The 22,816-nt window shown below is 41.3% G+C and overlaps 1 protein-coding gene across 16 annotated transcripts in view; it reads left to right on the top strand.

Moving 5' to 3' along the window:
- NRXN3 (neurexin 3) overlaps positions 1–21,733 on the top strand; it is a 1,505,977-nt gene extending 1,484,244 nt beyond the window's left edge. For 12 of the 16 annotated variants that reach the window (XM_039537764.1, XM_039537767.1, XM_039537763.1 and 9 more), the window contains one exon: positions 18,158–21,733. In XM_039537764.1, coding sequence (XP_039393698.1) covers positions 18,158–19,083 — 926 coding nt within the window. In that variant the 3' untranslated portion in view covers positions 19,084–21,733. The remainder of the gene's footprint in view (positions 1–18,157) is intronic. The other 4 variants (XM_039537777.1, XM_039537776.1, XM_039537774.1 and 1 more) reach the window with 1 other exon arrangement.
- The last annotated feature ends 1,083 nt before the right edge of the window (positions 21,734–22,816 follow it).

Raw genomic sequence — 22,816 nt, 5'->3', positions numbered from 1 at the left:
TCTGGTCACCCTAGCTCAAAAAAGATTTATTCTAATTGGAAAAAGTACAAAGGAGGACTACGACAATGAATAGGGGTATGGAATAACTTACGGTATAAATAAGAAGCGATTAAAAAGATGGGGCCTGTCACATCTTAGAAAAGAGATGACAAAGGGGGGTGAGTTATGATAATGGTCTATAAAATTATGAATGATGTGGAGAAAGTAAATAAAGAAGTGTTATTTACCCTTTCACGTAACACAAGGACCAATGGTCACCCAATGAAACTAATAGGCAGCAGGTTTAAAACAAACATAAGTAGAGCCTTGCGCAGATACAAAAATGTTTATCCTCATCAGATCCACGATCTGCAAAAATTGTTTGCAGATATCTGCAGATATCCATGGATTTGCAGGGCTCTAAACAGCTCCACAGGTCAACACGCAGCAGTGACCAATGGTGCTGGAGTGGCGGGGACGGTGGGGGGCGAGGGACCTTGCCCATCCACTTTTCACATGTGTGGACCTCTCCTCATCCCCCTCTTCTTCCCCAAGGCCCCCCCACCCCCCTCTCCAGCCAGGCCAGCGTGGAGCCCAGCCAGGGAGCCTGGGCAGCAGTAGGGAGCTGCAGCAGACCCTCCACCTACTCGCAGTGTGTGGGGGGTCATAGCAGCCCCTGGCCGTGTCCCTACCCCCCAGGCTCCCTGCCTGACTGATGGCAGGTGGAGGGTCCGCAACTCCACGCCAGCTCCCCACAGCTGCCCGCATGGCTCTCCCCAACCCAGCTCCAGCCAGTGGGGGTGGTGCCTCAGCCCAGCCATGGTAAGGACCAGGCGCGCAACTGTGAAGAACCACGGCACAGATCTTCCCCCTGCCCTGAACAGCCCCCAGGCTCCCACCCAGCCAAGGGAAGGTGGAGGGTCCACTACTCCGCATGGCACACTCAAAATGCGCACACAGTCTGTGGAACTCGTTGCCAGGGAATGTTGTGAAGGCCAAAAGTATAACTGTGTCCAAAAAAAGAATTAGATACATTCCTGGAGGACAGGTCCATCAATGGCTATTAGCCAAGATGGTATGGGATGTAACCTTATGCTCTGGGTGTGCCTAAACCTCCAACTGCGATCAGCTGGGACTGACTGACAGGCGATAGATCACTCGATAACTGCCCTGTTCTGTTCATTCCCTATGAAGCATCTGGCACCGGCCACTTATGGAAGATAAGATACTGCTATAGCTGGACCATTGGGCTGTCCCAGTATGGCAGTTGTTATGCCCTTATTTGATTGTATCTCAAAAAAAAAAGCTGGGGAAGCACATTTGGGGACAGTGGGCTCTCTTGGCAGCATCCCATTTTCAGAGAAGCAAAAACTCTTGCATATTTTAGAATATCATACATATGGAGATAACAATTGCTTTATGGGGTTATACCAGAGATATACCTAGAATCCAATCCTGCTCCCATTGAAGTTAATGGAAGAAGCTTTGCCATTGACTTTGACAGGAGAAGGATCTGGCTTCCTAGTATTTTCTCCTGTCTTCACCAGTGACCAGTACCTGATGATTCAGAACAAATCTTTTCCAGGTGCCTACCTTCAGCTCTGAGCACAAAGGTTGAATAACTTTACCTAATTTTTAGCTTTACCTAAAAGCCTTTAAGCTTGCCTGACTGAATATGAAGGATTTGTCCGTTAACAAACACATCAGCGTCTCTACTTGGCAGAGAGTGCAGGTTGGGCAGAGATGCATGTTAAGAAGACTTTAAAGCCAGCCACAGCTGGATGTCTGATCAGCTCTGGAATTGCTGACTAGGCCTCCAGAGATTCTCCTTTGGTTCAAAGGAGTATAAAAAGATAACAAGATCAGGCAAGGAAGGGAAAGCTTCTTTACCTCTGAAAGCCATGGCAATGGTTAACACTTTGGATTCTCTAGTGGCAGATATTGAGCACTTGTGATGAACATGTGAGGGTTTTTTGAAATACCACTTATTGGAAGGAGTGTATGCTTGCCCCACTAAGCAGCTAGTACTGTAAATGGGACAACTTCAGTGATGGCTCATGTGGGCCTCTTTCCCTACATATCTCTGTAGCCAGTAACTGGCCTTTATGTCTCTGACAAGAAAGCCAGACTGGTCAGCACACACACATCTCCCTGATGTCTCTGTAGGGTGACCAGATAGCAAGTGTGAAAAATTGGGACACTTTTTTGGGGGGGTAGGAGGGCGGAGGAGGGAGGTATACTTACATAAGATAAAGTCCCCAATATGGGAACAGTCCTGATAATATCGGGATATCTGGTCACCCCATGTCTCTGCCCCAGAAGCAGATTTCCTCTCTCATAAAGTCTGCTTCTCTGTGTGGGGTGGAGGCTCCTATTCTGTGATAGAGAGGACTTCATAGCCTGTCCTTTAGCCCCAAAAAGACTGTCCTCATGCAATGGCTGCTCATTCTGGTTTGTGGGGCCAGGGCCTCACAAACTCCCAAGAGTGCCTCCTCTGAAACCCAGAGCATGATGGGCCATCCCCAGAGCCTGCTCATTGCCCTCCCCCCTTAATAATAGTTTATCTGTGAACAATGATCTTCTTCTGCTATCTCATTTGGGAGGGGGAAAGAACCCAGACTATTAATAAATCCTGCATAGCTCCAAGACATTAACAGTATAATAAATGCCCTTTTGTAAATAACTCTTAGCACCTCTCTAGCATTTCATCCTCAAACAACTTTGCAGACTCTGAATATTTAATCCTTAAAGCAGCCCTGTGCAGCGGGTGGTATTCCATTTTATTGTGGCGGTAAATGAAGTACAATGAGACAAAGGGACTTGTCTGAGGTCACAGACAGTCAATCTCAGAGCCAAGATAAGAAATCAGGAATTCTGGACTTCTAGTGTGAGGTTTGTGCACCTTACACTGAAGCAGATGGTGGTGCTATTGGAGAAAGGGTACTGGACTAAATAGAGCCAGGGTCTTACCCTGTATAGAAATTCCTGTGTTCCTATTTGTTGTGCTGAAAGCATTAAAACAGGCCTCTCTTTCTCAGAGAAAAATAATTTGGCTTTGGGTAACGTGCTAAAATTGCAGGAGCAGTATTTTACAAGAGAAAATGACGTGTTTTACTGCTGCTGCCGTACAAGCAGAGGTGAAAGTAAGCCAGTATGGTACGGCATACCGGTAAGAAAGTGGCCGCCGGTACATAACCGACCATACCGGCAGGGCCGCTGATGGATGAGGGAGCAAAAGGGGCAGCTGCCCGGGGCCCAGCGATTTAAAAGGGCCCAGGGTTCCTGGCCCCCACTACCCTGGGGCTCCGGTGGCGATTTAGGGGGGGCCTTTAAATCACCGCTGGATCCCTGGTTGGCGCAGGCCAGGCAGTGCTGAAGGGCTGGCTGGGGAAGTCTGGCCCCAGCCCCGGCGCCTTCCGCCAGAAGCCCCGCCACTTCCGCTCAAGGCCCTGCCCCTTCATGGGGCTTAGAGCCGCCTCCGCTCCTGCCCCCGCTCCTGCCCAGGACCTCAGCCGCCCTGCGTACCAGTAAGTTCGTTAAGTTACTTTCACCCCTGCCTACAAGCTAGCCATTAATAGTATAATTCTTCCTCAGTAGTCATTGGGCTGGCTGTGTGGAAAGAGTTAAGGCTACACTGGAAAGAGGAGTTTTTCCTGTCAGCTCCTGCCTGTCGGAAGTACGCTATAGTGATTCTGATTTTCCTTGATCCCTGCCAGAATCTCCCTAATCCTAATCGCTCCACAGGGACTTCATCACTCTGGAACCGTCATTGCTCTGTTTCGTTCTTTTCCCCCTTCATTCATATAGGGCCAGAACATGGCTTTTTTGCCTCAGTCAACACTGGAGGGGTTCAGAGGGGCCAGGCTGCAGCTGGAGCCCCCAGGAAGAATTCTGACTGACTCTTCCACAGTTCCTCTTGGGGGGCGGGTCTGGGGAACACAAGAAAGAGCTGGCTCTGCTGGCCTGTGCACTGGCTATCTTTAGGCAGAGTTGCTGTCTGTGTGTTATCTCTGTGTTTTCCCCCAGGCTAGGGCATAAATGGAGGGAGAAGGCACCCCTTTGCACACCACATAAGCCCCTAACATATTTTTCTTGCTTCTCGTTAATGTGGATTCTTGCCACATAAGCACTAACTGGAGAAAAATTGCTGCAGACACTACTTGAAGCTGAAAGCAGATGCATAGATAAGGGTGTATTTTTTTCCGTTTTATAGCTAACCTACTTTCAAGGCTATGTGCATCACTCAGTTCATTGGAATCTCTCCATTTGTCTCTTTTAACTGACTGTTCAACAGAACCAGCCGCTTAAGAGCTTTTGTCACTATCATCTCAGTCCTGCCTCAGTATGGAAATATGCCTCTAAATGAGCCTAAAAAGCATTGTCTGATAACTAAAGTAGGATTATATAAGTATGCAAAAAAGCAGTTGTGCAATAGGGAAATGTGCTTTTCCTTTTATCACTAAAGATCTTGGTTCTCATTCTAATTAGGCTACAATAGAAGAGGAAATTGAATGTACAGGACTCATCCTTTCCCTACTATTAATGCACGTGACAACCAGAAAGAAAAAAGTCCCAGGAATGGAAATCTCCACTAAGGAGAGGATCAGGACTGAGCTCAGGGAATACTGCAGGTCAGAAGTGCATCAACATTGTGATTTGGAGGGCTAGATAGGGTGACCAGATCTCCTGATTTTATAGGGTTTTGCTTATATAGATGCCTATCATCTCCCACCTACTGTCCCAATTTTTGACGTTTGCTATCTGGGCACCCTAGGTCTAGGGCTGGAATGGCAGGGGGTGGTACTGGTTAGTGTTGAGCTACATGAGCAGAGCTGCATGGGAGAGCGAAGGATTGAAATAGCGTGGGGTATCGCATGTTAGGGATGAGGTAAATTGGCAGTTTGGTGCAAGTCAAGGACTGAAATAACTGAGAATACTACAGGTCTAGAAGAGATTGTGCATGATCCAGGACTGAAATAGCATAGATTGTTGTAGGTCAGGATCAGGGGCGGCTCTAGCCATTTCGCCGCCCCAAGCACAGCGGCACGCCACGGGGGGTGCTCTGCCGGTCGCCGGCCCCGCGGCTCCGGTGGACCTCCCGCAGACGTGCCTGCAGATGCTCCACCGAAGCCGCGGGACCAGCAGACCCTCCGCAGGCACGTCTGCGGGAGGGCCACCGGAGCCGCCTGCCGCCCTCCCGGCGACCGGCAGAGCGCCCCCCGTGGCTTGCCGCCCCAAGCACACACTTGGCGTGCTGGGGCCTGGAGCCGCCCCTGGTCAGGATTATGGCTTTACAGCAGAGCTGAGGCGGAGTACCACATAGGAATACTATCGAACTGGGGAGAGGTGTGTTGGAGACATTGGAAGGCAGGTGCTGTATAGTATACCTAGTTCAATCCAGGTCTGTGGGTCTCACACTAATACGAACATTACACTTACCTACAACTTTTAAAAATGCAATTAAAAGAAATGCAAAACTAGAAAACTCCTGAAAATAGCAAGTATAATTGATATAACCAGAGCTGCTCCAAAAAGGACAGTGTTTGCAAAAAATTCATCCTTTTAAAAAAAATTGGAATTTTGAGTATAATGTCATTTAAAAAAACAAAATTAAGAAAATTTTGGCCAACTCTGTTATAAACTTAAATTTTCTATTCTTCAACCAGTAGTTGAATCCCCTTAAGTTACTGAGCCCTTTAGTCCCAGCCCTTCAACCTCGCTTAAATAGCTGAAAATAAAAGTGTGACAGCATGCTGCAAAATATGTATTATTTATTTTCCTTTTACAACCTTTGCTTGTATTTCAGAGGGACAGTTGCAGGATGGTAGCCACTGCACTAAAAAAAATCATGAGAGCAGCAAAATATTTAGTTTACAGATATATGTGGAAATATTTTCAACCCAGTTTGCAAACTGGGGGACCTATATTAGGTACTTAAATCTGTATTTAGGCAGTTAGGGCTGGATTTTTCAAAAGAGCTGAGAGGCAGATTTTCTAATGTGATCAGCACACATTTCAGCACCTGAATGCAGAACAGGTTTTCAAAACTGCCCACCACTCAGCATCTCTTACTGCGATTCTTATGTCCAGATTTTCTTTTCACAGTCTGGCCATTTATTTAGGTCCCTAAATGGGAAGTGAACTAAGGGCGGGGAGGTGGGGGGAAATCCGGCTATAGTTAAAAGCGACCTTATAGTTGTGGGTGCTGAGCTCTTTTGATCATCTGGCCACTAAACATATTTTTCATGCCCCTAGCCCTTGAGTTAGACACTTAAATCAGGGTCCTAAGTATGGACTGAGGTGCCCAACGTCAAGCTTCAAGTTTGGAAATTGTGCTCCCCACACATTAGAGTCTATTTGGTGTCTAAAGGAAAACAATGTGTAGGCCTTGCATGAATAATGAAAGAAAACAGAAGTTACCAATGGGCAAAGCATGAACTCACAATTGGCCTTGTAAATAACATGTAATTAGTAGGTAAAGAAACATTAAGAAGAATAATGTATGATGAGTTTGCTTACTTTGCAGCTTTGCTTACTAGCATATTTTGTAGCTCATGGACTGTTCGTGATCTATACAGGGATGGGTTACAAAAATTAGTAAACCAGTTATGAAGAGTGATGCAGTGTATAATGTAACTAGCATGCATCAGTTTGTTCTAGAATATGTAAATCTGAGTTGTTATTATGGGCTTTGGAGCTGTGGTAAACCCCTCTACTCAGCCCACTGCATTTGGGCTTGATTACCTCAGATAGTGTTGCTGTTTGCCAATTAAAAAAAAACACCCCTGAGGCCTGGTCTACTCTAGGAATTAACATCGGTATAGCTATGGCTCTCGGGGGTATGAAAAATCCATATCCCTGAGTGCCATAGTTGCCGTGTAGACAGCGCTAGTTGATGGAACAATTCCTTCTGTCAACCTAGCTACTGCTTCTTGGGGAGGTAGATTATCTATGCCAATGGTAGAATCCCTCCTATTGGTGTAGGTAGTGTCTGCACTGAAGTGCTACAGCAGCACAGCTGCACTGCTGTAGTGTCTTAAGTGTAGACATACCCTCCATGACAAATTCAAGCTAATTTTTTGGCAATGGATCAGAGAAGGTCTCAGAGAAAAATCCCAACCCAGTGAATTCCAGTGTATTGAATATAGGTATTTCACTACTCTTAGAATCCATCTGCAAGTCACAACAAGGAATGATTAAACTTCAAAGCTTAAATGCCTCATTGTGAAATTCCCTGTATATTGATTAACCCTGTTAAACCAGAGGCTAAGAATCCTGGTAGGGAATGGTGCTCAGGGACAGTAATTTTGAAAGTTTACCAAAAATAAATAACCTCACTGGGGCTTGCAGTGGCCTCACTGCTGCCACTGTTCTTTGTTTCCAACCAATCTTTTCTCATTCACAAATGAACCCAAAAAATCATCCCACATGGATCAGCCTCAGGAGCCATGTGTGCCTATATGTATTGTCCCTGAGGTTCACCTAGCCAGGTTTCCCAGTCCTTGGTTGAACCTCTCCCCCTTATTAACACAGTCCCCAGTATATAGTTCCAGCGCAGTCTTCCAGTAGAGGCAGAGGCTATTTCGCCCTTCAGTGGAAGTTTGGGCTTTTCTCATGCAACTCCCATCCTCCCATCTTTACCAGCTTGGGACACTTTTTCAATAGCGCATCCAAGTATAAAGTTGAAGGATTCAGTGTCTCTCTACATTATTATTTATTTTTATCTCATGTTCACAAAGATTAGCTTTGTTCTCTGAGTGGCTCTGAAAGTACTATTGTCCCTCCTGTTAACAATGACCCTCATCTGGAGGCTCTCTGTATCATATTTTGTATATAAGACTACCACTGTTCCTTAGCTTCCAGGTCTTGTAAAGCCCAATAGGACTGATTATTAATAAATTTTGTTACCAGTAAAACCTCTTTATAACATACAAAGGGTCCAATCCTGCAGTCTTTTCCCATTAATTTCAAACAGAGTTTTGCCTGTATAAGACTTTATGGCCTGAAGGTTCAAATACTTACTACCAGTTGTATTGTTTACTATTGTGAATTGTCCACTATTTTCAGTGTGACTAATCACTGGTCCAGTCCTACAAACACTTACTACCAGACTAATGCTTACTGCAATGAGTGTCTTCATTGGGCCAGATTGTGAATCCCCTCTTGGGAGTAGGCCCTTTGACTCTGTGTGAATAATTGCTGACTGTTTTGAATAATAGGTTAATCAGCATTATACTGTTAGCATTCACCTGTTCAGGCTCCAAGGCAGTAATCATTACTTTAAGTAGGAAGTGTTTCAGGAAATGAATTCTGCAGCCCTTACTCAAGATGATTAGTACCTACTCACATGAACAATCCCAAAAATATTAGTCACACAAATGCTGCCCATCCTGAGTCTGGGCTGGAGAACTGGGCCTTGAGAAAAGACTGGAGTTTTGTGTGATTGATGCCTACAGGCAGTGTTATAATGAGTGTGGAATGTATTTCCTAGCACCTCTGGCAATTTCCCTCCCTCCCCCCACACCATAGCCCTTCTAATCTCTTCCCATAACCTGCACTGAACCCTTTGGAATGTACTTTGCCCTTACTGGACAGGCATGGAATGATATACCACCTTGTTCCTTAGTCGTCGTCTTTGCTATCTTCCCTTTCCCTCCCTCCTAAGTCCTAGCTTGCTGTTCTGTTTTTCTACTTTCCCTAAATGCAACTTACTTTAAGCATGCATTATTATTATTATTATTATTATTAACAACATCCTACAGTAAAATGAAGCTATTATATAACCCATTTGTCAATCTCAGCCAATTTCTTCTTTCTTTTCCTATGTCTATTTATGACGTACATCCAGACTGCACGTCCTTTTTTCCCTTGTGTTTATTTTTAAAAAAGTAATGAAAAAAAGCAGTACATTGGTGGGTGGGGAGTTTTTTGGCCAAAAATTAAAAGAAAATTTAAAATGGAGGGAATGCAATCCATAAACAAAAAAAATCCAAATGATGAAAGTGTCCCTAGACTGCTTTGTCTGTTCCTTTTCAATGTGTGCATCTGGTTTGTTCATCTTTGAAAGTGTGTGGAATATTTTTTTCTTTAAAAATAAATTTAAAAAAAACCACAGTTGTTCTTTTCTCCCTTCTTGCTGGGGAATAAAGTGCTTTTTTGTTTTTGTTTTTGTTTTTTTAGTGTATCTCTATATATCTATATTTTGATGTATTTCTTTTCAATGGTTGGATTTCTATCTTAGATTTGGGTTGTTCCAATCTAATGACAACAAGAAACAAAAGTTATGAATTGTTTTCTGCAATTTCCCCCTTACTTCCCTCTTTAAACAAGGAACTACTTCACCTGCAGAATCCTATATCAATACTTTCCAGACCACAGTTCTAAAGAATCTGAATTTAAAACTATCCTGTTCAGGGGGAGGGGATACCAAAGCACCCCTTGCATTTAAAATAGATGGCTTCATTCACTGAAGCAATTAATGGCTCCAATTCCGTAGAACATTGATGTCAACTTCTTGGTGAACATGAGGCTGTGCATAGCTGCAGTTGAAGTTGTTCTAATTCCAGTGCATAAAGCTAGTTTTCTTGTTTTTTTGTTTTTTAATCTCTATTATTATTATTATTAGTTTATGTATTTTACTGCTATTTTTAGTAGGAAACAAAGCTTTAACTGTTTTTATAATTTGAGAATCTTTAATGAAACTAATTATTATTAATTTTTTGTAACTTGCATGTTGAAGAAGTTGCAGCTTAGGGTTTGTGAGATTGTCAATGTTAGAGTTCTGTTCTTTCTTTTTGTTGATGGGCATGAATATGCTCATTTGTTTTTGTATATTGCCCATCCCTTCCTTACAGCCAGAAGCTCTAATGCTGCTAGATCACTCCGTACCGCCCTTACATGGACATGGCAACTGACTTACACATTCACTCCCATCATCTTCATCTCCTGTGTAGTACACTCATAGATTTTACACTCCCAATCCATCCACCCTAGGCATCTTTTTTCTTCCCATAAGTCCCCTCCCCAACCCTTTCTTTAGCATTGTTAAAATTTTATGTGCCGTCATCCATTCCTTAAAACACACACAAAAAAATTCTAGGAAAAAAGAAAAGAAAATGTTTTAAAAAATATATATTGAATTGACCAAAAAGACAAAAAAAAAACCTTGATTCTCAAAAAGCATTAGATCTGTAGATACATAAACAGTCAAAGCAAATTCTAAAGTGTACATTTTTTTTCAATTGTAATATGTGAAACATTTTACACAAAGCAAACATATAATTTATAACCAAAAACAACAGAGAAATAACTTCAAATTTGTTAAGGTGCAAGATTTTTTTCTTTTCATGTTATGTGGTGTGGATGTATGTGTTGTTGCCTCCCTGTATCACCCTTTGTCGTAAAATAATTATATTTAAAAAAGAAATAATAAACATTTTGCTAAAAAAAGTTTTTAAGAACGACAACAAAACAAAAAAAGCAAGTTACAAGAATGTGGCAATTCTACTTGTCCAAGAGCATTCTTACACAACTTTCTTTTGTAAATTTTTCTTTCATGCCAAAAAACATGCGGGCAATTTGTTGATGTAAGTTGACTATATGAAATCAATGTGGTATGCTTTCTTATAGCTAATTTTATATATTTTTGAGTACTTTTTTTTTTAAAAAAAAGAAATTTTTGATTTCCTGTATTCTTTTTTTTTCAGTTTTCTTGGGTTTTATCTTTCTTTTTCTGGTAAAGCGAATGACCTGTTGTTGTTGTTGTTGTTTTCTTTTCTTTTGATGAGCTTAACTTTGTTGTGGAATTTTTATTTTCTAGTGTATGGTTTGGTTTTGAGAGAAAAAAGCATAAATTCCTTTATTTAAGTTTTGGATATGTTTGTTTTGGTATTTGCTGTTATGTTACATGCTCTCTCTAGATTTCCGATTACGTGATTGTACTACTCTTCGTAGGAGGGGGTGAAGGAGCCCAGGGTAATTCACTCCCACTCTCTGTCAATTCTCGCCCCAGTCCCTTTGGCCTCCCACAGAAAGAATCAGCGGTAATGCCAAGAGTTTTCATTCATATGTAAACTTGCTGTAGCCTGGTGCGTAGACTATATTCCAGGAGAAAACAAGGGAAGTTTCTTTAAGTCACTGGTCCCCATTTGGCAATAGAGTCCCTAGTTGCTCTTATCTCCAGTTCCCTCTGTTCCTACAGAAGCATATTCTTCCTGCTAATTTCCTTGATCGTCAATCTTCTTGTTTCTGCCACAGTCAAAAAGATACTCTCAAGTGTACTGTTAGAGTGCAAACCCTTCAACCAAAATGGCCCTAGCATCATGACTGATAACCTCTTCCAGCAATTGTAGCATTTACTAGTTCTCCTCTTTTCCCAATATTTGAATGTCCTGGACTTTTAAAATTCGCCCTGTCTGTTGGGGACTTCCTTCTCTGCAGCATGAATTCCACTGGATAACAACATTGAGTTCCTGGTAAAAACAAAAAAAGATGCCCTTCCTTTAGCACAGGTAGACTTTTAAAGGGCCAGCATGGTAGCATGCTACTAAGTACATAGCCGATAACTCAGGTTCAGCTGACAGCTTCCCTGAAGAACTGATGCTGTAAAATGGAACCGGTAATTATGTTGACTAACAAGTTGTCATTATTGTCTGTGAATCAAGTGGATTTAAAACAGTGATGGGAGAAACTCAGAAGAGTTTGATTAAGCTTCTGTTTGGGTTAGAGAAGCAGTTCAAAGTCTGAATGCTTAGATAAACATTTTCAATCTAACACTTAGGCTGGAAACATAATGAGAAGCAGCTCTCTCATGAGATTACCACTGCCTCCTGGCTGCGATTACATCTTAAAAACCAGTACGTTATTTTTTCTGGGGTATTTCCCCACTCAGGCCACATTGAAACTGGTATTTGCTGAGGTGACCAACAATTTACAGAAACCAAATTCTCTCCAAACTTTAAACTTCATACTAAATTGAGAACCATCTCATCCAATTCTTACACCCCCGGGAAAGGTGAAGTCAGTTCTTCTTTCCTCCAAAGAGATCTCTTATCCCTAGTTATCAAAACTCAGGCCTTGGCGTAACTGACTGTGTCTGTCTAACTATAAATAAACCTTAGGAACCAACTTAGAAACCAGTGGGAGTTTCGACATTGACCTCAGTTTGATCAAGATTGAGCTCTTAATTTAGCTTTTGCTGTTTGCCACTAGGAAAGTGGATTTTGTTAGAGATTCCTGTAAACAGGCTCTTGTGGGGTCTCACATGTTTCAAAGCAATTCAGTTAAACCAAATCTGCCCCCGAAACTAGGGTTTTGTCTAGTCACTTTGGAAACAATTGGTGCTTTGGAAGGAAGCGGGCAGTAAGGATATTTGAGGCAGAAGGCTAAGGCACTCTCACTGGGGAAGTGATGCCTGCCCTTGTGTTACTGACAGTCACTTTCAGTTAAATGAGGTTGGAAAGAGGTGAGAGAATATTAAAAATGCTCATCTGCTAGATTTCATATTAGCATCAGCTTTCCTGTGACTCAAGAACTGTGGTCTGAATATTTTCCCTCTTCACCCTCAAAGAACTCACAGGAGACCAAACCTCAAGAAGTGTTGAAAAACTCAGTGACTTAATGAGAATTTCTTGGCACCCAACTTGCATATATGGGGCAGGGGGTAGGGAAGGGATTATTTTCCATAGCAGGATGTTTTGGTCTGAAAATGGAGTTGAGTTCAGTGCAAGAGAATAAGAATAAATGTAAATGAGAGACTTTGGATGTGGAATTTCAATACCTGAGGATGTGAATGTGCTGTGCTGGGCATTTCAGCTGGCACCCTAAAGATTTTCAGCCACATCTGGAAGAGACAGTGTTGTGTCCCTTTATATTCATCGTGAGAGTTAGAAGTTGAATCTTTCAGGATTCTGTTAGTGTGTGCGCTTTTTGTGCTGCCGCTCTTTGATGCTTGAGACACCAGTGAAACAGTCTTGGCCAGAAAGATGAGAATTGGAGGTTGCTAACTTTTTTTTTTTTGCTTGATGCCCTCTACATTCATGATTGACCCACAACATCCTCACAGTTCAGAAGGCTTCTATTACATTTTTTACACTCCATCTTTTCCAGTGACAGCGAGCCCCAGAGGTATGAATTATATATCTATAAAGCACTCATAAAGGAAAAAGCAGGGCAGCCTTCAAGGCTAAAGTAGACCTTTTAGATCCCCAGTGGTCCTACTAGTTTAAAGGAAAGCACAGCCCTCTCAAAAAAGTATAAGTTCCAGATTTAAAATGCTAACTTTAAGGAATACACACTGTGCTTGTCCCAAGAAAGAAGAAATCCAAAGGAAGCCCTTCGATATTAGTGTTTTGTTGGGTTAGGGCTTCACACCACACAGACCTCAATCCTCTTGGTACTGCTGTTGGCACTTGGCACTTATTCTTCATCCCTACCACAGCAGAGGAAGCCATTTTATCTATTCCTTTTATTTCATCTTTCAGCACTGTGCAGTCAACACAAGCCACTTCAATTGCACAGCTTTCTTCAGGGAGCACCTATCCGCTGGGGAGAGGGGACAAGGGGAATGGGCAGGACTGCAAACAGAAAAGGCCCTGCTATCTTCTTGGGATGCTTTGAATTGTATAAACAGGTTCTGAATTCTCAGCTCATCCACCAGCATCACTGACTGATGCTTGCTTTCCAAACAAAGCAATAGCAGCCAGAAACCAACGTCCCATGTCTCTGTAGTTGAATCTCAATCAAACAGAGAGCAGTGGATATCTTTAGGCAGGAATTTCACTGTACATTTTCTAAGAGTTAGCTGCACAACTCCATAATAATGGACCAAATCATGAAGGACTTCAAGGATTGGCCCACAAATATTTAGCACTAATGTAGCCCTTTGCACCATCAGATTCCTTTTCAAAGAAGTAATTAAGAGATTTTAATCCTGACCATTTATTTAATGGGAGTCAGATGACTGGATCCCCCTACAGTTATTTGAAAACACAGTGGTTTCCTTCTGTGTACCTCTTGTATCTTTTTTGGTACTATACATACTTTGGACAATAAAGTGGGCACTAATTGTATAGGGAAAGGCCTGAACCTTCAGGGTCTGTGCCAGAGAGCCACTGTGTGAGAAAGTTTCAACTCTTAGATGTAGGCAGAGATTTCTAGGTTCAATGTGAAATTATACATTCACAGGAAGCAGCAATATGTGCATACCATCAAGTAACAAACCTAAATACTCCTTCCTCACTGCGTTATTGTTGGGACATCCTGTATGAAACACTAGCCAATTTTAGTTCAAATGAAAAAAACATTCTGTCAACCAATCCAAAAACCAAACCAAACCATGAATTCCAAGAGCCACAATATCTTAGCAACTTTGACCAATGTATTCCTTGATAGGGAAATGATTCCTCTAAAAACCATGAGCCCCAGGAGAAGTACCCTTAACTGTATCTTATTTTTTGGGGTGTAGCTTGCACCCAGGATGTGGCTCACCAGACACACTGGGCCAAATTCAGAGGCGAGATTAAGTGATTCCACGAAAGCCTAAATTGTCTCAGCCGTACAAGCACATAAGTTATACCACCTCTCAGATACCTGCTAAGACTCAGACTCACCTCTGAATTTGGCTCGTTGTTTTCTTTCTGACCTACTTTTGTACACAAAGAGACAATATCTGCTCTCAGTTACATATGTGGAACCCCATTAATCCTAATAGCTCTGTTAGACTCTTCTTGACATTTCATGAAAAACCCAACCATTTTATAATGACATTATATTTGATCATTAACTGCAAGTAAAAAAAAATCCTAGAAAAATGAATTGCTTTTTAATGCAAGTGGTGGTTCTGTTAATGAAAGCTTTGTCTTCCGGTTTTAAAAACTAAATATTTCCATCTCCTTGAGGTCAAGTCCAAAGAGGTGATTGTAAAATGGACTAAAGTATTTCCTTGTGGGAAGAAAGCTGCCTAAAATATTGCCCTATTGGGTGGCAGATCAACAGAATCCATTTGTAAGCATAGTAGCTTTTAATAACACAGGCACTTCAGAAGCTTTAGATGGGCAATTAAAAACTGCCAAACTTTTGACTCCAGTTGTGTGTCACAGATGGTGCACTAAACTTGCAGATGAATGCTATTGTATAATGGTGGATGAATTGATCTTAAAATCACTTAAAGGGACACTATTAGCCACTCAACAGACCTCAGATGACTTTCAGGGACTTCAATTCCCCACTCAACAGGCAGCTCAATTTCATATTTGGCTGAAAATTCCATTATTTTATTCAGTCTTATCTAGTCCATAGAACTTATTCTGATAGAGTATCAGAGGGGTAGCCGTGTTAGTCTGGATCTGTAAAAGCAACAAAGAATCCTGTGGCACCTTATAGACTAACAGACGTTCTTGCAAGATCAAGTCTTGCATCTGAAGAAGTGGGTATTCACCCACGAAAGCTCATGCTGCAGAACGTCTGTTAGTCTATAAGGTGCCACAGGATTCTTTGTTGCTTATTCTGATAGATGATCTTTTCCTGAAGGCCCTCGTTCAAGTTTGTCCTGAGACCATGTGATAAAATGGATTATCCATGCCCCACACTAACAATGGACAGAAAACAAGCTTCTAAAACAATAGCATAAACAGGAACAAGACAAGTTCCTGTTATTATTTCACAAGGAGGAGACCAGAATCACAGGTTCACAAAATGCAATGTAGTAGTTTGGCAAACTGCAGAGTAATAATGCTCTTTGCCTTTCTCATGTTTGTACTGAACAGATACAATTTGAAGAAATCCTGTGGGATTATTTTAGACACATAATATTCAACTTTTCCCTTCTTTATTCAGTAACAGAAGTGGCAGGAACATTACCTGGAAGCTCAGAAAATTAAATGACATCTCCAAATTGCCATTTTCATCTCATACATTAGAACGAGCTTTACTCCATGGGTATATTAAGAAGCTAAGTAAAATAATGGATTCTGATTTGGGGCTAATTTCTCATGACACTTAAGTAAACATTAAGGTTTCCATTGACTTCAGTGGTACCAGCATTTTACCCCTGCGGAAGGATACGAATAACCATATGCCACTGTTGCTTTCCGATTTGAAATATTGAAGGTAGTACATTTTAAAGGCCCTGAGACTCCATTTGTACACTCCAATTGGTGGTTAAAAATGACTGCTGCCCAAATAAATTTGGATCAAAATGATGGTAAACCTGCAAGCACCCAGCATACAAGATTTAGGGCAAAAATCATACTCTCTGGTCATGGCATATGTTTTGCAGAACTACCCTTGGCAGTGGAACTACCAATGGAAATTCAGTATGAAACAAATGCAGAAAATACAATAGAGCACCACAGTGCAGATAGCCGATTTTTTTACCCAGCGCCATTCAACAGTCACTTGGATGAAAGACAATTAATTAACATGAATGAATTAAGCAAATCCATAGTTTTTTATTCAGTCCGATTCTCTATTGCCTTGCACTTTCTGTAGCCATATATACTTGTGCAAAGTATGAGTAAAATAATACTAAATCCTCAGAATTCTCCACTCACACTAGTGGTAACATTTTACACAATTAGGCACTCACTTTACACTGATGAAAATGATTACTCAAAGTGCATGGCCCTCAGTTTATACTTAGTCCTTCCTAAGGCAAAATGCCCATTGAAACTAATGGGAACTTGCCTGAGGATGGTTTACCTTAGGATCTCAGGATACAGCCCAATTAGCTTAAATGCCTAACAAAATTATAACTAAAATCAAAATTTACATGCAAAGGCAACATGACTCAGTTAAAAAAAAAGATAGAACTCTATACTTAAGCACAAGACTGTGTGATCTGAACATACATGAGAGTAATCCACTGTGCTTTCATACCCATGGAAAAGACAAGTGGACTGAGCCTGAAAATAGAGTCACATTATGGTGAAAGTGTGAATCAAGCCTATACCCTGATAAAACAAATAATTTTAGGAGGCCTCATTGCTTGCAAACACCTCAGTGATACTGAGATACCTAGGTTATGAAATGACCTTGGGTCTCTCATTTGCAGAGATAATGAGCTTGGGTATGGAGAAAGTGAGGAATGGCTGCTGGTTGTTCACAGCACAAGCACTCCCAGACAGCAGATTATGAGACTTTCTCATTTAGTACCTGCTTTGCAGAAAACTGTCTGCCAGGCTAGAGAAAAAGTAACATTCATCACAACCATCAGCACAGAAAGAAATGCCAGAAAGTGCAGGATGGAGATTACTCTTCACTTTGGTGGCCTGGAATCAAATCCTGATTTAGGTCATTGTACTTCTTATTTATCCATATCATTAAACCACAATACAGTTTGGCACAATGAACGAGGATTGTTAGTGTCCCTTAAAGCCCAGCATTGAAACAACAAGGAGTATTGCAGATCAATATCAGGGTGCGTTAGCAGAGCTGAGAAGGGGCAGGGAGAGGAAAAGGACTAGAGTAGCAGAGGGCATTGAAGATAAAAAAGACAAACATGCATTGAGGTGCTCTCTGTGCCTTCTTGCACTACATCTAGTTCCAACCACAACAGTCCATCCCTACCTTTCATGCGCACTTCATTCACTCACACAATTTGAAAAACAGGACGGACAAACAAGAAAAAAAGGTTGAACTGGGAACTGTTGCTGTGGAACTCAAATGGCAGAGAAGAAATACCAGTGACAAGAAAGATCAGAGGAAAAACGTAAAATCAGCATGCGTCAGCAGCAAAATCCAACCCAAGAGAACAGTACTGTCTGGAGGTTTGGAGTAATTCCACAATTAAGTATTCTTTTTCCCATATAGTAAAAGACATAAGAAAATGGAACCATGCCAAGTTTGAAATCTGCACAGTCACTTGAGAGTATCTTTAGGACCGCAAACCCTTTGGTCACTAGGATTTCAAAATTCTCTCACTTGAACATACCTAGCAGAGATTAAAAGAGAAAGGAATTGGAATGGCCAGTTTACCTATCTCAAAAAGCAGGGTTGGGCAGAAAGCTTCCTAGAACCCTGGAAAAGTGTGTTGATGGTGTGGATAGGGGCAGGAAAGCTGCCTCCATGACACTTCTTCATAACTTCTGAGTCCTCCACCACCTTTGAGCTCAGGGAATTGAACATGATGCACTGTGTCACTAATGTTTACTAATCTTCTGTTTTTTCTTTTCAATCCCAGGAGGTGAATTAGTTATCCCTCTACTTGTAGAAGACCCTTTAGATATCCCTCCTATTGCTACTCGTGCACCTTTCATTACACTCCCCCCTACCTTTCGCCCCCTCCTCACCATTATTGAGACCACCAAAGATTCCCTGTCCATGACCTCTGAGGCGGGGTTACCTTGCTTGTCGGACCAAGGCAGCGATGGTTGTGATGATGATGGCTTGGTGATATCTGGGTATGGCTCAGGGGAAACCTTTGACTCTAACCTACCCCCTACTGATGATGAAGATTTTTACACCACCTTCTCCTTGGTAACAGATAAGAGTCTTTCCACTTCAGTCTTCGAAGGTGGCTACAAAGCACATGCACCTAAGTGGGAATCCAAGGACTTTAGACCTAACAAAGTCTCCGAAACTGGTAGGACTACTACCACGGCTTTGTCCCCTGAGCTGATCCGCTCCACAGCTTCGTCCTCGACTGGGATGGTGCCCAAATTGCCAGCTGGCAAAATGAATAACCGTGAGCTCAAACCCCAGCCTGACATAGTCTTGCTTCCGTTGCCCACTGCCTATGAGCTAGACAGCACAAAGCTGAAGAGCCCGCTAATAACTTCCCCCATGTTCCGTAATGTGCCCACAGCAAACCCCACGGAGCCAGGAATCAGACGGGTTCCGGGGGCCTCAGAGGTGGTCCGTGAGTCGAGCAGCACAACGGGGATGGTCGTCGGTATTGTGGCTGCTGCCGCCCTCTGCATCCTGATCCTCCTGTATGCCATGTACAAGTACAGGAACAGGGACGAGGGGTCCTATCAGGTGGATGAGACGCGGAACTACATCAGCAACTCAGCCCAGAGCAATGGCACGCTCGTGAAGGAGAAGCAGCAGAGCACAAAGAGCGGCCACAAGAAACAGAAAAACAAGGACAAAGAGTATTATGTGTAAAAATATACTTATTTATATATAAATATATATATACTTAATGAGATTTAACTGAAATATCAGAGCCGTTACAGCTAACGAGATTGGGATCTACAGTTTGTGGGAAAAAAAATTGGGAAAAAGATTCAGCTGTGACTGTTAATGTCTCAGTCATCGCTTGGAGTCAGCAAACTCTGCCCTACTGTATTATAAAGCACACACAGCGTTCTGGAGATGGCACATGCAGCTCTACCATGCTGACGGACTTGGAAGTCTCCACATCTCCTCTTCGCTGAACTTTCCGCAAAAGGTAGAAGATTTCATGGCTTACTTGTTTCATATCTCCAAGTGAGTCTTAATGATGTTCGTGATCTTTGACTGTATCGATCATTTTTCAGTTTACTTATTAAAAAAAAGAAAGAAAGAAAAAGAAAAAATGCATAAACATTTTAAACAAACAAACAAAAAAAATCAAACAAACTGATCTGGCCGTGTCCAGAATACGTATAATTTTTTGAGATCTGAGGGGGGGAGCGGGGAATAAATGGTTTTGGGGCTTGTTGGTTTTTGTTTTTGTTTTTTTTTCTTTTTCTTTTTGGGGGTTGGGGTGTGTGAAGGGGAGAAGAGAATGAACCAGAACATGAGTCAAGAAGAAATCTCGGGGGGGACCCACCTAATAAATAAAGAGAGACTATTGCCATATATGAACTCAAAAGCTACCCATGGTGTTCACTCTACATATCTGGTCGTGTGGTCTCTAGAATCCGTTGTCTACAGTAAGTTATTTGCTAATAGCACAGTGAAAGTGTGTAATGAGTGATGATGAAGATGATTCTTATGGAAAACTGGTCCCCCTTAGATTTGGCTCCAGTATCTGCAACTAAACTCATGAACAGATAGGTTTCAGTCTGGTTTGATTGGGGCCATTGGCTTTATTTGACAATACCAGTGAGTGTGCATTGACACAGCCAAACTATGGCTAAATAAGTGTGGGGGAGGGGAAGCAAAACAAAAGTGGTCGGTCACTCTGAGCTAGATATATGATGCTAAATGAAGGGAGCCTTTTCTTTGGGTTCTGGTTCTGTGACTGATTACAATGCATGCAAAAAATTAGTAATAAAGCAGTCGAATAAAGAGGTCAGAAAGACAATACTGGAGTTCAACCTTTGACAAGAACCATAAACGTCACACAAGCCAAACACATGCTGCGAACAAGTGCAAAATTCATAGGGGTTTTTTTTGACATGAAGATGTTTTTCATATGTAATATTTTAATTTTGTAGCTTGACATTTCTGACTATCTGTCTTTCCATTTGCCCTATTCACCCCTTACTCTCTCTTTTATATAAAAGAAATGAATAAAGCTGCTGTGACACAAAAAATAATAAAAGGAGTTAATAATAGTATTATATATATAAATATATATATATATACAGATATATTTATCACCATATGTTTGATGGGACGACTGGAACAGAAACTCTGTCAAGGTGTTTACATGGACTGAGAATGTTGTTTTAGAAGAAAAACATTTTAATAATACCAACAAAAAGCAAACCATAAAAATGTGAAGAGAGTGTGTGCTTTAGCTTTGTCACAGTTACCTGTGTCAAAAGGATAAAAAAAAAAATTCTCAGATTTTGTTTACATATTTTACTACTTTTTTTGCTAGTGTAATTTCTAGAGTACCCTGATGTATATAATGTTTTATGGTTAAACTGGGATTTTTTTTTGTTTGTTTTAGTTGATTTAATTAATCTTGGTGGTTTGGTTTTTATTTTTCCCCAAGTATGTGAAAGGGAGTAACTTACTGTACAGAACAATAACCAACTGGTTTCATGGCCATGACTGTCATGTGCAAAAAAAGCAAAAGAGGGGGAGAGAGACAAAAAGAAAAACAAACACAAAATGAATTGAAGACTCTGGAGTATCACAAATGTACAATTTCTCTGTGTACAGATGAAAACTAATCAGCTGTTTAGATTTAGAAATCTACTCTTGCTGGTGTTTATAATTCGCATGAATATTTGACTTTGAAGAAAAGTGTCATCAAATGCACACACGCACATGGGAACAAAATAAAAAGCAGCCTTCTCAAATGTTTAGAGAAGAGGCTTTCGCTGTTAACAGCTCTTTCAGTGTGTGTGTGTGTGTGTGTGTGTGTGTGTGTGTGAGGTTGTTTTTTGGGTGGTTTATTTTTTGTTTTGTTTTGATTTGTTTTTAAATACTAAAAAAGAAAAAAAGACAAGTTTTAAAAAAGGTATGAAAGCACGATTTTAGACAACTTAACTGGCCGAACCTATCTGAAGTTGATTATTTCTCAATGTCTGTAAAAGATTGCTGTTCTTGGAGTCTTGTGAAATGATTTCTTGCTTTCTTTCTTTCTTTTTTATACCCTCCCCCTCCTTTTTTTAAAGAAAAAAATCCCACGTTCTTTTCTGTTCCGTTACTTTTTTTTTGTGTAAGTTTCTATTCAACAGTTTTTTGGGAACATGTGCATTTCTGTATGTGGGCTTCTACCATACTCCTGTTGTTTTATGCACAGAACCTCAAGGATATTCATTTGAGTTATTGTGACGTTACTGCTTTTTTTCCCCTTCTTTCTTTCTTTCCTTCTTTTCTTATTTGCATTTTCGTTCAAGGATATGCTTAGCAATAAAATGTTCTTCCCAAAGCCCTGGATGTTGCTGTCCTTTTATTTCCAAAAGGCTCAAGAGGCACTCTAATGTTCTGTAGGGGAGATAAGCATGGTTACAGCAAAACTAGTGCAGTGTGAAAGATATTGTGGGCTCAATCCAGCCAACCTTTATTCACCTGACTAGTCAAATAAGTAGTCCACTGAAGTCAGTGGGGATACGTGGAAGAGTCAGACTTCACAGAATCGGGTCCCTAATTATTATTCATAGTCACAAAGAAGGGCAAACTGCTAGAACAAAAATTGTTTTAAAGAATAATTAACAGTTATGGGCCAAACCTTGAGTCATTATGTAGTTTTAACTCAGTCCTTTATTCCCGTGGCAGTTTTGTTGAGTAATTAGTGAGCAAGGACCTCAGGATTTGATCCACAGAAAGAAGACAGGTTAAGACCTATCAAATTATTTAATCCCTTGCTCTACCACATATTTTCAGATGCTTTGTCTAGTCCAATTTTAAGTTTCCCCAGGGATAAGACCTTTGAAAGCTAGGTCAAATAAGAACCTGTCTTGACTATCTGATGATGTAGCTTCTCAAGGAATGTAGAGCCCCATGTGACTGCATGATAAACAGGCATCTTTCAAGTTGTTGTAAGGTACATTTCCCCCACCCCTTATAGTCTGGTTTAATTGTAAAGCACTTTAACCAGTGGGCAATTACCTAAAATTTAAATATGGCTTTAGTAGAACATAACCTTTCAACAATGAAGGACCCTGCTTGCCTACATATCCAAATGGAGACTGCATTCATGAATCATTCCTTTGTATCACCAGAATAGATTGAGGCTACAAAGCATTGTTCCAACTGCAGCTCTCCAGACGAGATCATTTGCCCCAATCCAAGATAAGAAGATAGAGAAATGTTGACAGGAATTCGGAAAATTCAGCTGATAAAATATCAATAATATTAAATTAAAAGTTATTTAACTATTTAAGGCCTTATTGCCAACCACTGAGGTTTTTCCTTTAATCAAATTGTTATAGTAGCTATATGCCATGGCACTTAAAAACTCAAAGCTATTGCTAAGTTTCTGGCCCAGATGGCGCTGTGGAGATGTGATGAC

The sequence above is a fragment of the Mauremys reevesii genome, linkage group 4 (assembly GCF_016161935.1).
Source record: "Mauremys reevesii isolate NIE-2019 linkage group 4, ASM1616193v1, whole genome shotgun sequence".
Taxonomy (NCBI): domain Eukaryota; kingdom Metazoa; phylum Chordata; order Testudines; family Geoemydidae; genus Mauremys; species Mauremys reevesii.
Note: the sequence above shows the minus strand (reverse complement) of the source record. Positions and strands in the feature narration are given on the sequence as shown.